This window comes from Lepidochelys olivacea (genome assembly GCF_965140295.1).
Source record: "Lepidochelys olivacea isolate rLepOli2 genome assembly, chromosome: 5".
In the NCBI taxonomy this organism is placed as follows: Eukaryota; Metazoa; Chordata; order Testudines; family Cheloniidae; genus Lepidochelys; species Lepidochelys olivacea.
Window position 1 is genome coordinate 74,225,200 of NC_140415.1, and position 15,509 is coordinate 74,240,708.

Genomic DNA, 15,509 nt, shown 5'->3' on the forward strand with positions numbered 1-15,509 from the left:
TTTGTGCTCAAATCCAGTTTTATTTATGTTTCCCTAAAGGCATTCAGTAGCTACACAACAGAACTCTGGAAACTGGATGTTAGCCATATTAAACATAATTAGTCTGGTTAAAAACCCAGACCTTTGCCCAACTCAGTTAACTTTTCAAACATTATTGTACATGAAGTGCATTATTGCTCCTGTTTAAAAACAGATCTGACAAATGAAATTTAACAAAAATAAAATAAAAATGCACAACTATCAAAATGTTCCAGAGCATTAAAACATAAAAGGCTTAACTAAAAAAAAAAAAAAGAAAAAGACAACTGCTCTTACAAGTATCCAATACATTACAAATGGGTACAAATGGTGACTTGAGGCTACAAAGTTTAGATTACTAAATACACTGAGCACACATACCATATAAAAAGACCTATAAAAAGTGTCAAATGGTGTTTAAAACACCTGCTACTGATATTCCCAGTACAGTTTCAAAAGTGGAATTTAAAAGAGGCTAGGATCAGAAAAACAAAGTACTTGATTCTGACTTTACAACAGCCTATGTAAAGGCATCTAACCCCTGCAGCAGCTTATTAGCACTAGTCACCTTAGGGTCCCATAATCAGTATTCATTCAACATAACTACATATTGCCAGGAAGCTTCCCTACTGTATTTCTATGTACGGGTTATTCAACTATAGCTAGCATCAGCTAGACAATTCTTCTGTCCCTGGTCAAACATTCAGCAGGCCTAAACACATTAATTCTGGTGCTTCTCAGTTGTTCTCTTGTGACACTGCTGTTGCCTAAAAGAAAGAGGAGAGATTATTTTAAAAGAAAAGACTTGAGTAGATTATGATGCCCCATCTACTTACGGTACATATATGGCCCCCATTATCATAGTAGCTGGGTGCCTCAATCTTTAATGTATTTATTCTCACAACACCTCTGTGAGAGAGGGAAGTGCTCTTATCCCCATTTTACAGCTAGGGAAGTGAGGCAGAGAAAGACCATATGATATGGTGTGACCTTGGGTATGTCCGTGGCAGAACAGGGAATTTAACTCTGGTCTCCTGAACCCCTGACTCGTGCCCTATCCACACCAGACATCCTTCCTCTCAGACCTATTGAATCAAGTTTGATCCTGTCAGCAAAATTAGACCCCCAGTTTAGTGGGGATGGGGGGTGAGAATCATCTAACTGCACTTGCACATGAATGCCTACTAGCAAAAAACATGATGATGTACTACACCTATCAGAGGGCAGGATCAAGCTTATGGGATTTTTCTTGGCAAGCAAGTTCTCTATATTAATACTCTGGTATAAATACACAGTAGCACTCAAAGTGCACTCTAGATCCATATAGTTTTCTTTGACTAAGCACATAGCAGGCTACTTTCTGGGGGAAAGTCACTGGTAAGTTAACTGATTAACACTGAAAAAAACAGGCTTTCAGTGTTTGGCATGTTATTCTATGATTCTATGATAATCTATGATTCTATGTACAACTGGGTGCAGGTGCATACAGAATTTCTGAATAATTGACCGATTAGCTTTAAAAATCCTCCAGCACAGCTAGATTCCTCTATTAAACCCTAGCTAAACATTTAATGACAACTAATTGAAAAGTACATCAGGAGTTTACTTGCACATTTTGTTTAGTTTGAATGAAAAGGAAAGCTAACAGAAAGTGTTGCATGTTTATAATATTTAGATTTTCAGGTAGATTTTCTTGTTCCTAAGAAAACGTACATACACTTTGCACTATCCTTTGTATTTTTAACCTCTCCTCCCATCTTACACTTTCCTGCCTCCCCATGTTCCTTTGAGACCTGGTAAACAGCAAAAGACTGTCCGTTTCCAATGAGCTTTCCAGAAACCCTCACTGAAGCCAAAAGTTTTCTGCAACATGCAGTCATTTGAGACAGCTGTATGGCCAAACCCAGGTTCCATCCAGCCCCTGTTTACCAGCTGCAGTTACTGGAACTAAGTGGAGACATCCAATGACTAAGATTTTTCCCTCTCAAAAATCAGATAAAACTTCCCATCATAGATACAAAAGTTACCAGTTGCTACAGAACAAGAACAGAAAAATATTTGAAGTTCAAATAGCTAGTTTCCAAATATTTCACTTGTTATCTTACACACACAAACCAACCAAGACTTCCTCTCAGGTAAATTTTTTTTAAAGAAATAGAAAACACAAGCAGCAAAAATCTTGAATTTTTACTCTCATGTGACTGTGCTATTCAAAATTTATCTTATTTCTTCTGGATGATAAGGACTGGAAGGAGTTTAGTTGTCTGGAGGACTTTCACACGTGTAAAGTTTACAGTTTGGGTGCTTTAATGTGAAAAGCTGCAAAGAAGCACAGCTATTTGCATTGTGCTTGTTGGACTGGAGGGATTTTGCCCATTATACATAAAACCTTAGCAGAACTTCACCTACTAAAGGCTAGATCACTCATTTCCTGCTAGTCCATCAGTGAGAGTTAAGAGTGCTCAGTACCTCTCAGCATCAAGCCCTCTGTGAACATCCAGTCCAGCCATGGGCTATCCTAAACAAGGTCCTGAAAATCTGCCCCATTTCTTTACCATTAAGCAGCTTTCCTCCTATAAAGGTCCTAAATTGTGGCCAGGTTTAGACACACTAAAGAGTTCCAGAGGGAAGCCCACCACTCCCAGTCCTGGTACTGAGAGCTCCAGACAGAGACGAACACAGCATTGGTGCTATGCCACTAAGCAGACCAACCTTGCTCGGGGAGTCTGCATTTCACAGTTTGTTTTTTAAAAATGTCATGACACTGTCAGTTTTTGTTGCCAACAAATTACAGGGAGAAAACAATTTGGACTTGAAATGTGAAACTGCTTAGCCCAACAGCACCCTCAACTCCTTTTGCTATCAAGGGGAGCTGATGGCTCCTCTGTACTTCATAAGATTGGACCTTTTTTTTACTGGGGAGCAGGGGGCAGATGGATGAGCAGAGCCAGTAATACCTAAATCCAATTGCAGTTTGGACAAATGACACTGCCCCATCTGTGAAATGGAGATAATCCTTGCCTGCCTCCTAGGGATGCTGTGAGAATAATATTTGTACCATGCTTTGAAGAGGCAAAGGAAGAACTTCAGTGTAAGTGCAAAGTAGCATTTTAAAAACTGTGTGTAAAGGGAAACTTAAAGTTGACACCAAAACTGAGCTTCCTTTTGAAACATGTTTCATCTCTATCCTAAAAATGACCAGACAGTCCATAACAAGAACTGTGCTTGTGCTGGACAACCCACCAAGAGAGCCAAGGGCTGGTTTGCAATGATGGGCAGCAACACAGCAAGCTAGGTCTCTGCTCTGTTCACATGAGGACACAGGATAGTTGAACATAAAGGGTATTCATTAGCTTGTACTTACACCTGGAGTCCTTTCTCCAAACTGACTATAGAATGTCATTTTGACTTTATGCTTGTGTCCGGTTCTTTGATCAAAGGTGTTACAGCTGTCAAAGGATGGGCTGTACAAGTGCAGACTAACAGCAGACTCTGTGTGGCTTGTGTTCTCCACACGGTGCAGGCCAATGGAGTCTAGACAAGCGAGGACATAAGAGGAAAGGCTACATTAACAGACAGATCTAATTAAATCTGATACGTGCCTGGAAAAGCACCATCTCTAAACCAACAAGACAGCTGGACATACCCACGCTTTCAGGATGAATTTTTAACTTAAAAAAGAGAATTTGGGTTTTACTCTTTAGGACAGATCCCCAAACTCATTGGGACTTCAGAATGTCTTGCTCTCTAACTTTCCATATATAGAATTTTTTGTTATCTACTATGGTATAAAGCTTAACAGGAATCTACAGAAGCTTTAGGAAGAGCACATGGTTGGTAATTTATTATCAGCTGCCATCCCCAAATGATATTTTCTTTCCTAGGAGACATTGGTGCTCTGAAGATGTTGGATGGAAGATTTGTTTTTCTAAAGAATAAACAAGATATTTCAGAGGAAAACAGGGTTTTGCATTGCTAGTCTTTAGCCTGATAACAAGGACATCAACCATGTTAAGACTGAACTACTTGAGTTTCAAGTGTAAATTCCAGGGCAAGGAGACAGTTGCTTTCTTTTACAGTTGTCCATCTTCCAATTACTCTTTCCCATTTGTCTGGGCTTTTATTTAAAGTGACAAATTACCAGAGCATGGCAAACATCCAATCTTCACTGAAACAGCAAATATAATTGAACAGGTAATAAAACAAGCCACTGCCCACAGTGTGGCTATTAATAAGTTGACAGCACTTTCAGAGAACCAGAGGGCAGAAGCAGAGTTCTATAAAATACCCAAAGTCCGAACATTAAATCTACCAAAACTCATGTTGATTGAGCACTGTGGAAGAATTTTAAAAACTGCTCAAGAGTTCAAGAATTAAAGTTTATGATTCCCAGAGCAAATGCAACTCAGCCCTTTATGCTTATGTAATATCTTATATAATACTCACCCCTTAATTGTACAATGTAGCCCAGATACTGTTACTGTGGGAAGCACTGGTGCATTCCAACTTTGGCTCATTTAAACTATACACCTGTACATTTCATTTACACTTTCATTTAATGAGGGTAAAAATCCCTAAGTTTATATTCATGTACTGAGAGATTAAAATCAACTCAGTCCTGTGAGTTGTCTTATAAGCAAAGTAGAAACACCAAGTAATAGGCAACTAGCACAAAAAGGAACTGCCAGGCTACATGGGATATTCTTTCTGCATCAGCACCATTTATTTGAATGTGCAGATATCCAAATAGAAACACAAATACTTTAGGGCTTTGTTAAAGAGTTTAAGGCAACAAATTGTGAATGCACAGCGTTTAATTTTCTGTTACTTTTAAGTTGAAATATCCAGCCAGGAAACACAGCAGAGGAGCTAGGCATACAGTTCTCTCAGAGGACTAGTTAGAGGCTTTTAAAAAGATTGCTTTAAAAACAAACAACAACCCAAACAATTTGTTTTTGGAGCATACACACACATAAAGTGCAAATGTTTTCTGAACCAGTAAAAAAGACTGACTTCCCAATGCACTGATTGTATTATAAAAAAAACCACCCCTTGACCCCCAATAAAAACCCTGAGCACTTGAACAGATTTCTCTCTCCTTCCACTTCAGAAAGTTTGGTTAATGAAAATCCACCTCTGGGGTGAGAGCAAGCATAGAAAATAATCAGAAGAAAAAGTTTTCAGGAAGTTTTCAAAGGCACTGGCCTCTGGCTGGCTAGCCAAAAGACTAGCTGTACAGGGGTCAAGTAAATTGTTCAAGCCTTTTGTTTTATTTGCAAGCTTCTCACAACAGAAGTAAATATAGAAAACAGCATACAGTGCCTACAGAGAGTTGTATAGAAGCAGTTACACATATTACAATGTGTCAGAAGTAGTCAAGAAGTCCACCATTTTCATACAATATTGTGCACTACTTCACTACTTGTGCTGAGCACTGCAGGACTGGGCTTTAGTGTACTTTTGTACATAGTGAACATTGTTCAACAAAAAAGACCCCTCCACTCTCTACCCCAAGTCAAGATAGGTATGAGCTACTGTGCATCCTAAAAAGTGTAAGTACAGAATTCTAAAAGTCCAGAGCAATGTTCATTTCAATCATTATCCATTCTGTTGCTGGCTATTAGACGTACTGATTGTGTGGGCAATTACTGTTCTACTACAGTTTTGTTCTTAGGCTTTCCATTGTAACCCAAAAGGACCTTACACACCCAAGAGATATTTTCTTCATAAATCCAAACAGAGACCTGCAGGACCGGCTCTAGGTACCAGCAAAGGAAGCTGGTGCCTGGGGCGGCAAATCAGAAGGGGCGGCACTCCTTTCTCGGTGGCACTTCGACGGCTGCTTTTTTGTTTTGGTTTGGTTTGGTTTTTTTGCTTCGCTGCTTGGGGTGGCAAAAAAGGTAGAGCCAGCCCTGGAGACATGTATGAATTTTGGATTTTCATACATGTGATTTGCCTATTGCTTTACATTTTCAACTTCACATCCACATGCATTTTCAGTTAGTGATTTGGAGCTCAATCCTGCAAGGCTCTGAGCATTCAGGAGCTGTTGAAGGATCTTAGCCTTTACTGCAGTATCTTAATCATGAATTTAGATGAATGGGGTTTTTTTAGACTGTTTAAGTTTAAACACAAGTTTGAGGAGAGTCTGAGTCTGCACAGGTGCTGTATACAACAAGTTTAGACGAAATACAAGAACCTATAGCTAGACCAGTTTATTAAAGAGTGAACTTTTCAGTTAAGAGTTATAATCATTGATGGGCAGCAATGAAATGGTCATATATGAGACATTAAAAAGAAGCTTACCGTTGATATAGGCACATTGATTTTCCCCCCAAACTTGTTCTGATTTCTTCGTCATTGCTCCAGTCCCTTTTTTCCCAGGCCACTCAAACAGAGTCTCTTTTAGATTCCCCTGAAGGATCTTCATAAAGCAGTGTGAGTCAGTGTGATCATGAATACTGCTATAGAAACACAGAGTAGCTGAACTCAGTGTGATGTATACATTTAATACCACCTACTACAAATTTAACAGACTACTTCTGGGGGAATTCTGCGCCAAAAAATTAAAAATTCTATGCACAATATTTTAAAAATATGCATATTTTATTTGTCAAAATAACACAATATAGTCATGCTAGTTTCAAGTATTTTGGTAATTTATTTCAAAATACCTGTAAGCAAGTATGTCTGTAACAATACAGACAACAAAAAAGATTCCAGAAATGTTTTTTGACAAATAGATTCCTTATTAGGCATATTAATACAGAACTTTGACTCATAATTCATGTAAATTACAAAACAGAAACATATTTCCCACACCCCTTAGAAACAGTGCAAAGGCTTGGGGGAATCTGGGGTAACAGAGGAGCTGAGGGATAGGGAAGTAATTGCTAGGAAGGAGCCTAGGAATGAACCTGGAAGGTTGCTGGGTCTGGGTGGGAGAAGTATGGAACAGGGTTTTTCTTGTGGGGGGGGTGATTTTTAGGGAGTGGGGAGCATCTCCCATGCAGAGTCTGTATGACTCCTAGCTTCTCCCATTCAGTCAGGCACATCTTCTCCTGTCCCCATGTGTCCCTACACCTGCCCCCCATCCCCATGTGGTCCAGCACCCCTACTCCCATTTAGCCCCTGCCCCAGTCTGTTCCCCGCACTAGCCCTTCTGAACCCTCATCTATGTGACCCTCCCAGAAGCTCCCTGTTCCCTGCTCTATCCATCCCCCCATATCCCAGACCTCCTCACCTGGCCCTGTGGGCAGGGCGCTATGAGGAAAGCTGCCCCTCATCCTCCCTATCCGCAGCTGGCTGCGAGCCAACTGCCCTTTGTTCTGGCGCCACAGCAGCCCTGATGGGCGAAAGGCATGATTGCAGCGCCTCTCCGGCAGAATGTATTTTCTGCTGAGAAAAAAATCTGCGGGGGACATGAATTCTGCACGTGCGCAGTGGCAAAGAATTCCCCCAGAAGAAACAGACACTATGGTGTATTGTAGAGGTATAACAGTATGTGCAGGACATGAATGTTATTGCACACTTGTCACATTATCAGATCACCAGCAAATCTCAAAGAAATATTTACTGTGACTGAAAGATACTCAATAAAGGCTGATGTATTAGAAAGCTATTACAATAACTTAACAACAAATACAAGTGTTGGAAAATTTAGCAGATAACTACTAGCTGAAGGATTAACCATACTAGCCAGAAGTAAACACAAAAGAAAAGTCTAGGTAACACACGCTGGCTGTTGAGAAACAACAGGGCACTTTCCATGGACTTTGCTTGGGGGTTCTATCTTTCCTATCAGTTACAGTCTAGGAATAAACTTGAAACTCCACCCCACTGTTTGGGAGAGGGAGCTTTCTACTTCGTCTCCATCTTCAGGGCTTCTTTGCTGCTGTGTTGGATGTGAGGTACACAGGAGAAAGGAAGTTTCACTGCTTCCCACTGGATTTAATAGCAACAATTAAACTGACCAGACAGAGCTGTTCATTTCACTTTGCTGTTGTTTGGCAAAGCTGTGATCAGCAGCAGGAGCACTGGTGCAGGCTGGCTACCTACTCAGGAATACATTTGAATTGCTATATTTGCAGCCGTAAGGGCTAGAAATGTACTTAAAAAGAAATTAAAGCTTCACTGCTGCAGAAGTTGATGGCTTCGTACTGACTCAGGCAAGTGGATTTTTTGACCCCAATGTACAAGGCTAATCAAGCTTCAATCTAGAATATGATGGATTTAAGTGTTATACACAGCAAATGTTCCAATCCAAACAGAAGTTATATTGCTGTTGACTTGCAAAAAGCAGGGTTTTTTTAAGTAGGCAAGTTCATGAATGCCATGTAGTCACTCCCTCAGCAGTTTCTCTTCCAATTAATCATGTTAACTATTTTATCCTGCTTACATAGGGAGTGAAAACCAGTTGTGGTATCACTTTAGTCACCAGCAGATGCTTGTCCAAATCATAAACCAATACACCATTTGACAATAATTTTAGTCTCTGTTCAGAAAAGACCCTATACTAAAGAGCTGGTGGGCTGCAGATCTAGACTGCCCTCTTACATCTATTTGGGGAAGCATGGCACCATCCCAAATTAGACCTGACAACGTTAATTCATTTTCACATCTAAAGCAAACAGTTATAGTTTTTCTGCTTAAATGCAGATTATGTGACAAAAAATTACAGGCTAGAACTTTTTTTGGTTAGCCAACAAAGTTGTGAAAGAACCTCAGAGAGACAGATCCTGCCCCCATGTCCGCAGGCACATAAAAACACCCAATAAGCAACAGTCCTGGCAAGGTTCAGCACTGCAGAGACGCAGGCTATACAGAATATATATAGGAAGTTTGAAACTCCTGCATACCATAGAAGAAAGCTCTGCAGGGAGCTTCAGAAGCACTATGACAGTGATTCTCAAACTTTTGTACTGGTGACCCCTTTCACACAGAAAGCCTCTGACTGCAACCCCCCCTTATAAATAAAAAACACCTTTTTTATATATTTAACACCATTATAAATGCTGGAGGCAAAGTAGGGTTTGGGGTGGAGGCTGACAGCTCGCGACCCCCCACATAACCTCATGACCCCCTGAGGGGTCCCGACCCCCAGTTTGAGAACCCCTGCACTATGACTATGCAGATCCACCAGTCGATGCCCCCATACATCCCATGTAGACTGGTCACAGCAGCTGTTGTCCCTTTATCATTGCGATAGCAACCACAAAGTGGCCTTGTTATACAGTAGCGTGGGGTGGGGAGAGTCCATTCCTTCCCACACTCCAAACTGCCTAATCCAACCTCGTTTTCTCAGGCTGGCCACACAGACCAGGATTTAAACTATATAGGTGTAATAGAAGCAAAAGCTTTTATAGCCTCTAATACATGGGCCTGATCCTGCAGTTCTGATCAGGCAGAACTCCTATAAAACAACTGCAGTTTTACTAAAGAATGCAAGATCCAGCTCTGTAACTGTAAGGTTAAAAAAGCTCAATGGACAAAACAGAAGCTTAGATTTGGTGGAAGACTGAAAACCGCAGAAATGCCCTAAAATCATGAGATACACAATTTTCAAAATTACCCCTTTGGCATAGTCATCCTGATTATTACTACTTATTTTGTTTGTAGTTATCAGTTAACCACCCTCTACCCATTAATGTTTGTGAGGAAGATGGTTTGTCTCTTATTACAGGACAATGACACACAGTAGTATACAGACCAAATGAAAAATACTGTAGCTTTATTTCTGTCTGCAGGTATCAAGCTGTTTGGATACAAACCTGCCATGTCCTTCACCCCAGCATAAGATCATCAAGTTGAACTTTCCATTTCCTTTATCCACAAGATTTCTTGTGTATCTGAAATTGAAAACATCTGTGGTTTTTAAAAATATATGTGTGTGCATATAAAGAAACAACAGGGAATATAAACATGGTTAGTGGCAGCCTATATTACAAGGTTTCTTAGCTTTGGAAAGCAAATTATATGCAGAGAAAGTGAAATGGAATTTTTAAGTGGTTTTTGCCACTGCACTTTTTCAGGTTGGAAAAAAAATGGACATACAACTAGCGCTTGATAGCATCAGGAAAGCTTTTAAATTAAATCCAGTACTGAGGGTTGGATGTATATATCTGAAACTGAAGGAGAAGAGAAAATCTAATATAAATAGTTGCTGAATGAGATCATTTCAACAGCAGGCTTTCTAATTAGAAACAGAGTACTGCAACAAAGAAAAGAAATGTGTACATTTTTCTACAGTTCACTTTCAAATATTCTTGGTTTTCCTTTCGGTGACTGCATTCTTTTGCACTGGGCAAAGATTTTTGAAGTATAGGGGTTACCGCATATGGTAAAACTGTTGCTTTTCTGGACTATTCTGGTTTTTTGTACTTATAATTTTTTTGTACGTCTGAAACCCAATACCAACACAGTAATTTCTGTCAAACAGCTACACCCAAAACAAAGCTCGGAAGAGCAGAAGATACGAAAAAAGTTTCCTATATTAAATCAAACAAAAAGAAAAGCAGAAAAGGCTTGCTTTTTACATACATGTTATTCATGTGGTTAATCAAGGGTATGTTCCATTCTCATGGCTTGAGGGCCTCCTGTCCCTAAACAACACAGGTGATTTCATCCTCTGATTCCTAACTGAAGGCCCAATCCTGCAAGCTCGTACATGAGTAGCCTCATTGATTTCAATAGGGTTACTGACAGTGTGAAAAGTGAAGCATATGCTTATACCTTTGCAGGCCCGGGGTCTTAAGCAGTATGAGTCCCTAACAAAAAGTGTCCCTCTGCCGCAGCCACTAGTAACTGGTGGGAGATTCTCACTTGGCACGCAGAAGAAGTTTTTCTGTTTGTGTTAACTGGCTGTTTGTTTTGCCTAATCTGCTGTTTTCCCACAAGATATCCCTTTGTTGTATTCTGTCAAAACAGCATGGTGGTAACAAATTATTTTCAGTTCATCCCACATATTTTGCCTTAACTGAATCATAAAGTTAGTTTCTGCATTTCATCTCATTCCATCTTTAGTTTCTTCACTATTTTTAATTTTAATTTTTATATAAAAGTTCTCTTCTATATGACATCACAATACAAGTTTTGTCTGATTAAACAGGTCACAATCTGTCATTTCTGCACAGCATGGGTGGCTGGCTACACATACATCTAGTGTTACAATGCTTATATCGGAACACAAGTTTTGAGGTTTGTTCTGAATGGGAAAAAAGTCAAACTGAGAAGAAAGGAGTTTATTTTTTAATCCAGTATAATGCATCCACGATAAAGAGAAAAATAAGATTTTTTTTTAGAAGTGTAGGAATAATGTATGTTTGAGTTACAATGGAAAGACACCAGCTGCAAGGGGCAAATCAATATTTAGAAAAGTAACAATTACTGTTAAGCCTGAACTGATATTGTACTTTCTTCTCTGCTAAAGCAAGAATATGATGGAAGAAACACCTAGTCTGATGATATCAGAGGGGGCTGAGGGAAAGGAATCAAACAAACAAAGAAAGTGAAGAAGGGACAACATGGTACTTCTCACAGCCTGATGACAGGATATTGTGCACACCCCCAAGCGTTCAATGAAACTAGATCCCACACTTTAAGGTGATGTGTTTTCCCCCCATCCAAGATTTAGCAACCCGCCTGACACACTTAAATGTAGAGGTGGGCAGGAAGTGGTTTTCCTGTCCGACAAATATTTTCAAGAATGCAAGTTTTCCGGTTCTGCATCAAGATGAAACTGAGACCTTTTACAGCTTTTCACAAGAAACCAGAGTGAGAGACATACCACTCCAAAACAGCCAAAAGCCAGCTGATTAGGGCACTCACCTAAGACATAATCAGTCAAGTTCTCTCTGGTCATCATATTAAAGGGAAGGATGTTCTTGAGGTTAAGGTACGGGAGTGGGATACAGATGATGTAGAGTCTATTCCAGGTTCTGACAGAGACTGCCTCTGTGAATCTGGAGAAATCACTCAGGGTAAGTTTATCTTGGGAATTTTCATTACTCTTTTCCCACTGTCTAGCCCTCGTCCATGTCCTTCCAATGGTAATAGTGTTTAATATAAACAATGTATGGGTGCCAGCTGACACAGTGGTAGAAACCCCTGTACTCTGTCTACACCTGCCCTTCCACTAGTGGAGCTCAAGGATGCTGGGCTGAGTGCTAGTGTAGCTGAGTCTGTAACTCAGTTCCTCACCGGCAAACTGGGATAATACTTGCCCTACCTTGCAGGGGTGGCATGAGGACAACTTCATGAATGTCCGGAGGGGGGTGCGGCACTGATGAACACTGCAGAAAATCCTATAAACTAGGGTGACCATATTTCCCAAAGGGAAAATGGGACACCACATCGCGCTAGCCCAAGGCCTCCTGTTGCCCCCTCATGTGGGGCTGGCCCGAGCCGATAGCCTGAGCCCTGCTTCCCCCACCCCTCAGCTGGTGTCGCTGTTCACTCAAGCCCTGCCCACATCTGAGCCCTGCCTCTCCCTCCCACCCCCATGAAGCTGCCGTTGCCACTCACCCCCTGCACCCCACTTTTGGACAAAAGTGGCATTTGTCCCGCTTGCTCTTGACAAATGTCTAAGTTACTTTTTCCAGAAAAGTCAGGACAGCCGGGACAGCCCTGTCCCAGCCCAAACAGGATGTCTGGGCACCCCCTACCCTAAACAGATAGTCATACATAAGCACAGCTCTAATGTTTGTCTATTATCTTGGTAATTAGCCAGGATGGGAGAAATTGAGAGGGGTGGGGGAATCAATCTAAGCTCCTGCATTAGGACACTGCCCATGCACTCAGGTCTGCCCATTGACTTCATACTCTTCTACACCAGGGGAGCACAGGCTAATGCCTACTGAGCTTCCTGCTCAACCCTTAGACTGGAGAGCAGCTGCACAGGGTAACTTTGGAGCCACAGTCCATGTCCTTCCCCTGGTAATAGTGTTTATTGTAAACAGTGTCTGGGTGCCAGCTGCAGCACAGGGCAAACAATCATAGATTACCAGGGTCGGCAGGGACCTCAGGAGGTCATCTAGTCCAACCCCCTGCTCAAAGCAGGGCCAATCCCCAATTTTTGGCTCAGATCCCTAAATGGCCCCCTCAAGGACTGAACTCACAACCCTGGCCTTAGCAGGCCAATGCTCCAACCACTGAGCTATCCCTCCCCCCAACAATCTGCGCCAGGTCCCGCAAGTGATGCCCAGGAGCCCATGGGGCAGAGACTGCCCCGGTCCTGACGCCCTCCAGCTTCATCAGGCTAGACAGCAAGCCCCGGCCAGCCAGGCAGCCACGTAGGTCACTGACGCTGGCCGGCTCTGATTTGGGCGTCGCTGAGGGGCAGCTCTGATTGGCTGCCGGAGCCCTGCCCCTGGCCCTCCCTCTGAACAGCCCTTTGCCAGCCAGCGCGGAACCCTGCAAAGCAACTGGTGGGGAAGGGCGGGAGAAGGGCATAGCGCAGCGGGCGTGGCGTGGGGATCCGCAGCCCGCGGAGCACAAGGAGCAGGGGGAAAGGCGGAGGGCTGCACGCGCGCCGCCGCACCCCCCCGGGGGAGCACGGCGTGCGGGGAAGGGCCCAAGGAGGATCGCAGGGGAGCTCCCCCGCGCGCACCGTGTGCGGGGTCGAAAGGAGGCGCGCAAAGGAAGCGGAGCGCGGGAGCCCCGAGGGAACAGGAGGCGGGGGCAGAGGAAGAGCCGAAGGGCAAGGGAAATGCCACCCCAGACCCGTGCAGGGCGGGAGAGGAGGAGTGCCTGGCAAAGGCAGCGGGAGGTGGCAGGATAGTGTTGAGAGAGGGGGGTTTACTGCCGCGACCCCTTGGTTGGGGCTGGGGGGCGGAGGGAGAAGAAGAGTTTTTGCAGAACAAAAGCCGAGGCGGATGACTGGTGCCGAGTAGACTTCATTTCAAACCACTCGCTGCACAACCGAGGCTTCCTGACCTCCGCCAGCCCGCCCCCGGAACTTGGGCTGGGGACTGGGTGGGTTTGAGCAAGCGCTTTCGCTGACCTGTCCCTAACGAGTCACCGCAGCAGGCAACAGTAAATAACTGGCCCTGCGGACACCGTTACCGAACGAGAGAGGTGAGCCCCGGCCCCCCTTCCCACAGCGCGGCGCGCACCAGCCCTGAAGACCGGCTTTGTGGAGCGCGGCGATGCGGAGCGAAAGTACCGAGCTGAGCTGAATTAGTCTCCTACTGCTGATCAGTCTGGGAAACTTGCCAAGATATTTTCTCTGGGTTCGTAGTTTCTGAGCTGTTTCCAGGAGACTGGCTTCATTCTGAATTTGCAAACGGTTCCACGCTTGGGGAGGTGCCTCCTCCCATCCGTCACCTCCTAAAACATCTTTGCTATTCGTATGAAAACCACGCATCTGGAGAACAGTTAGAACTGAAGGGAGCGGTCTAGGAAAAGCACGGAGTGTACTAGCTTTAGCAGACAATAAAATAAAGAATAAAAGCCACGTGCATCTAGATCAGATTCTTACCCACAGCTGTACCTAACTGAAATGATCGCAACAGTATAAGCAGGGGCGAGGATACAGTCCTGTTATCCAGCCCTTACAGTGACTCTTCATCATTGTTGTGTATTCCAACCGTGTTCTTTATTTTACACTCTATTATAATTAAGTTTACACCGAGATGCCAGTTGCCTCCTTCACCCAGATGTCACGTTATGTAGATCCCAACTATTAGAACACCAGATGATTGCAAAGACTCCTCCTCTAATTCCTCAAACCGATTCTAAAAGATATTTGGAGTGAATGCTTCCATAGCTCCATGTATGCATGCACACATGAACTACTTCAGTTTAATTCAGGCTTCGTGGAAACTGGTCATACCTAGACTTTACATTCCACTCCTCCGAGCTCTGTTAATTTCACTTTATTTACCCCCCCCCAAAATAGCACAAACGACGTCCCTCAATTCCCACCAGGTGTGTTTGTCTGTCTTGCTTGCTGCGCTGTTCATTTACTATTTAGACAGACTCCTTTTTGCGTTACCACCCTAAACACTGAAATAAGAAGTGCTGACTTTACCTGTATTGGTCAAATTGGGCATATTTCATCCACTCCACAGGGTTGCTCTCATACGATTCCATTAAGGCTTGCACCTCTTCTATACTGACTTTATCACTAGAAAATAAGTGATGCAGGATCTGGATCAGTTCCTGTAAAGTCTGCGCTTTCCACACTTCTGTTTGCACCGGCTGCTCCATGATACACCTTCCACACAACCGGCTGCAAGCAGCAAAATTGCTTGTGCTTGGACAAGCAGATTCACCTTCCCCTTCCTAGCAAACAACAAATTTTCTCGCAGCTTGGTGCTGCCTGTATTTATGCTCCTGAAGTTACAGTGGGAATGTACCAACTACCCAAGGAGGGTGGGAGGGAAGTTCACAAAACTGGTTAGTGAGCTGTGGGATCCTGGGTTATGCAAACAGAAAGAACCTCCTCCCCCTCCTGACAAAGAGTTCAGGTATGGCTTCTTAGAGTCCCCCCT

General features: G+C 43.1%; 2 protein-coding genes across 2 annotated transcripts in view; one reads left to right on the forward strand and one right to left on the reverse strand.

Annotated features, from left to right (window-relative positions):
* On the reverse strand, positions 1 to 15,365 carry CDO1 (cysteine dioxygenase type 1). Its single transcript, XM_084629056.1, has 5 exons — positions 15,047 to 15,365; positions 9,789 to 9,866; positions 6,325 to 6,482; positions 3,383 to 3,552; positions 1 to 785 (listed from the first exon to the last, which is right to left on the reverse strand). Exons 1-5 carry the CDS (start codon positions 15,223 to 15,225, stop codon positions 756 to 758), a joined length of 615 nt encoding a protein of 204 aa, XP_084485182.1. The 5' UTR covers positions 15,226 to 15,365; the 3' UTR covers positions 1 to 755.
* AP3S1 (adaptor related protein complex 3 subunit sigma 1) overlaps positions 1 to 15,509 on the forward strand; it is a 143,240-nt gene that overhangs the window by 65,074 nt on the left and 62,657 nt on the right. The gene's annotated exons all lie outside the window — the stretch shown is intronic.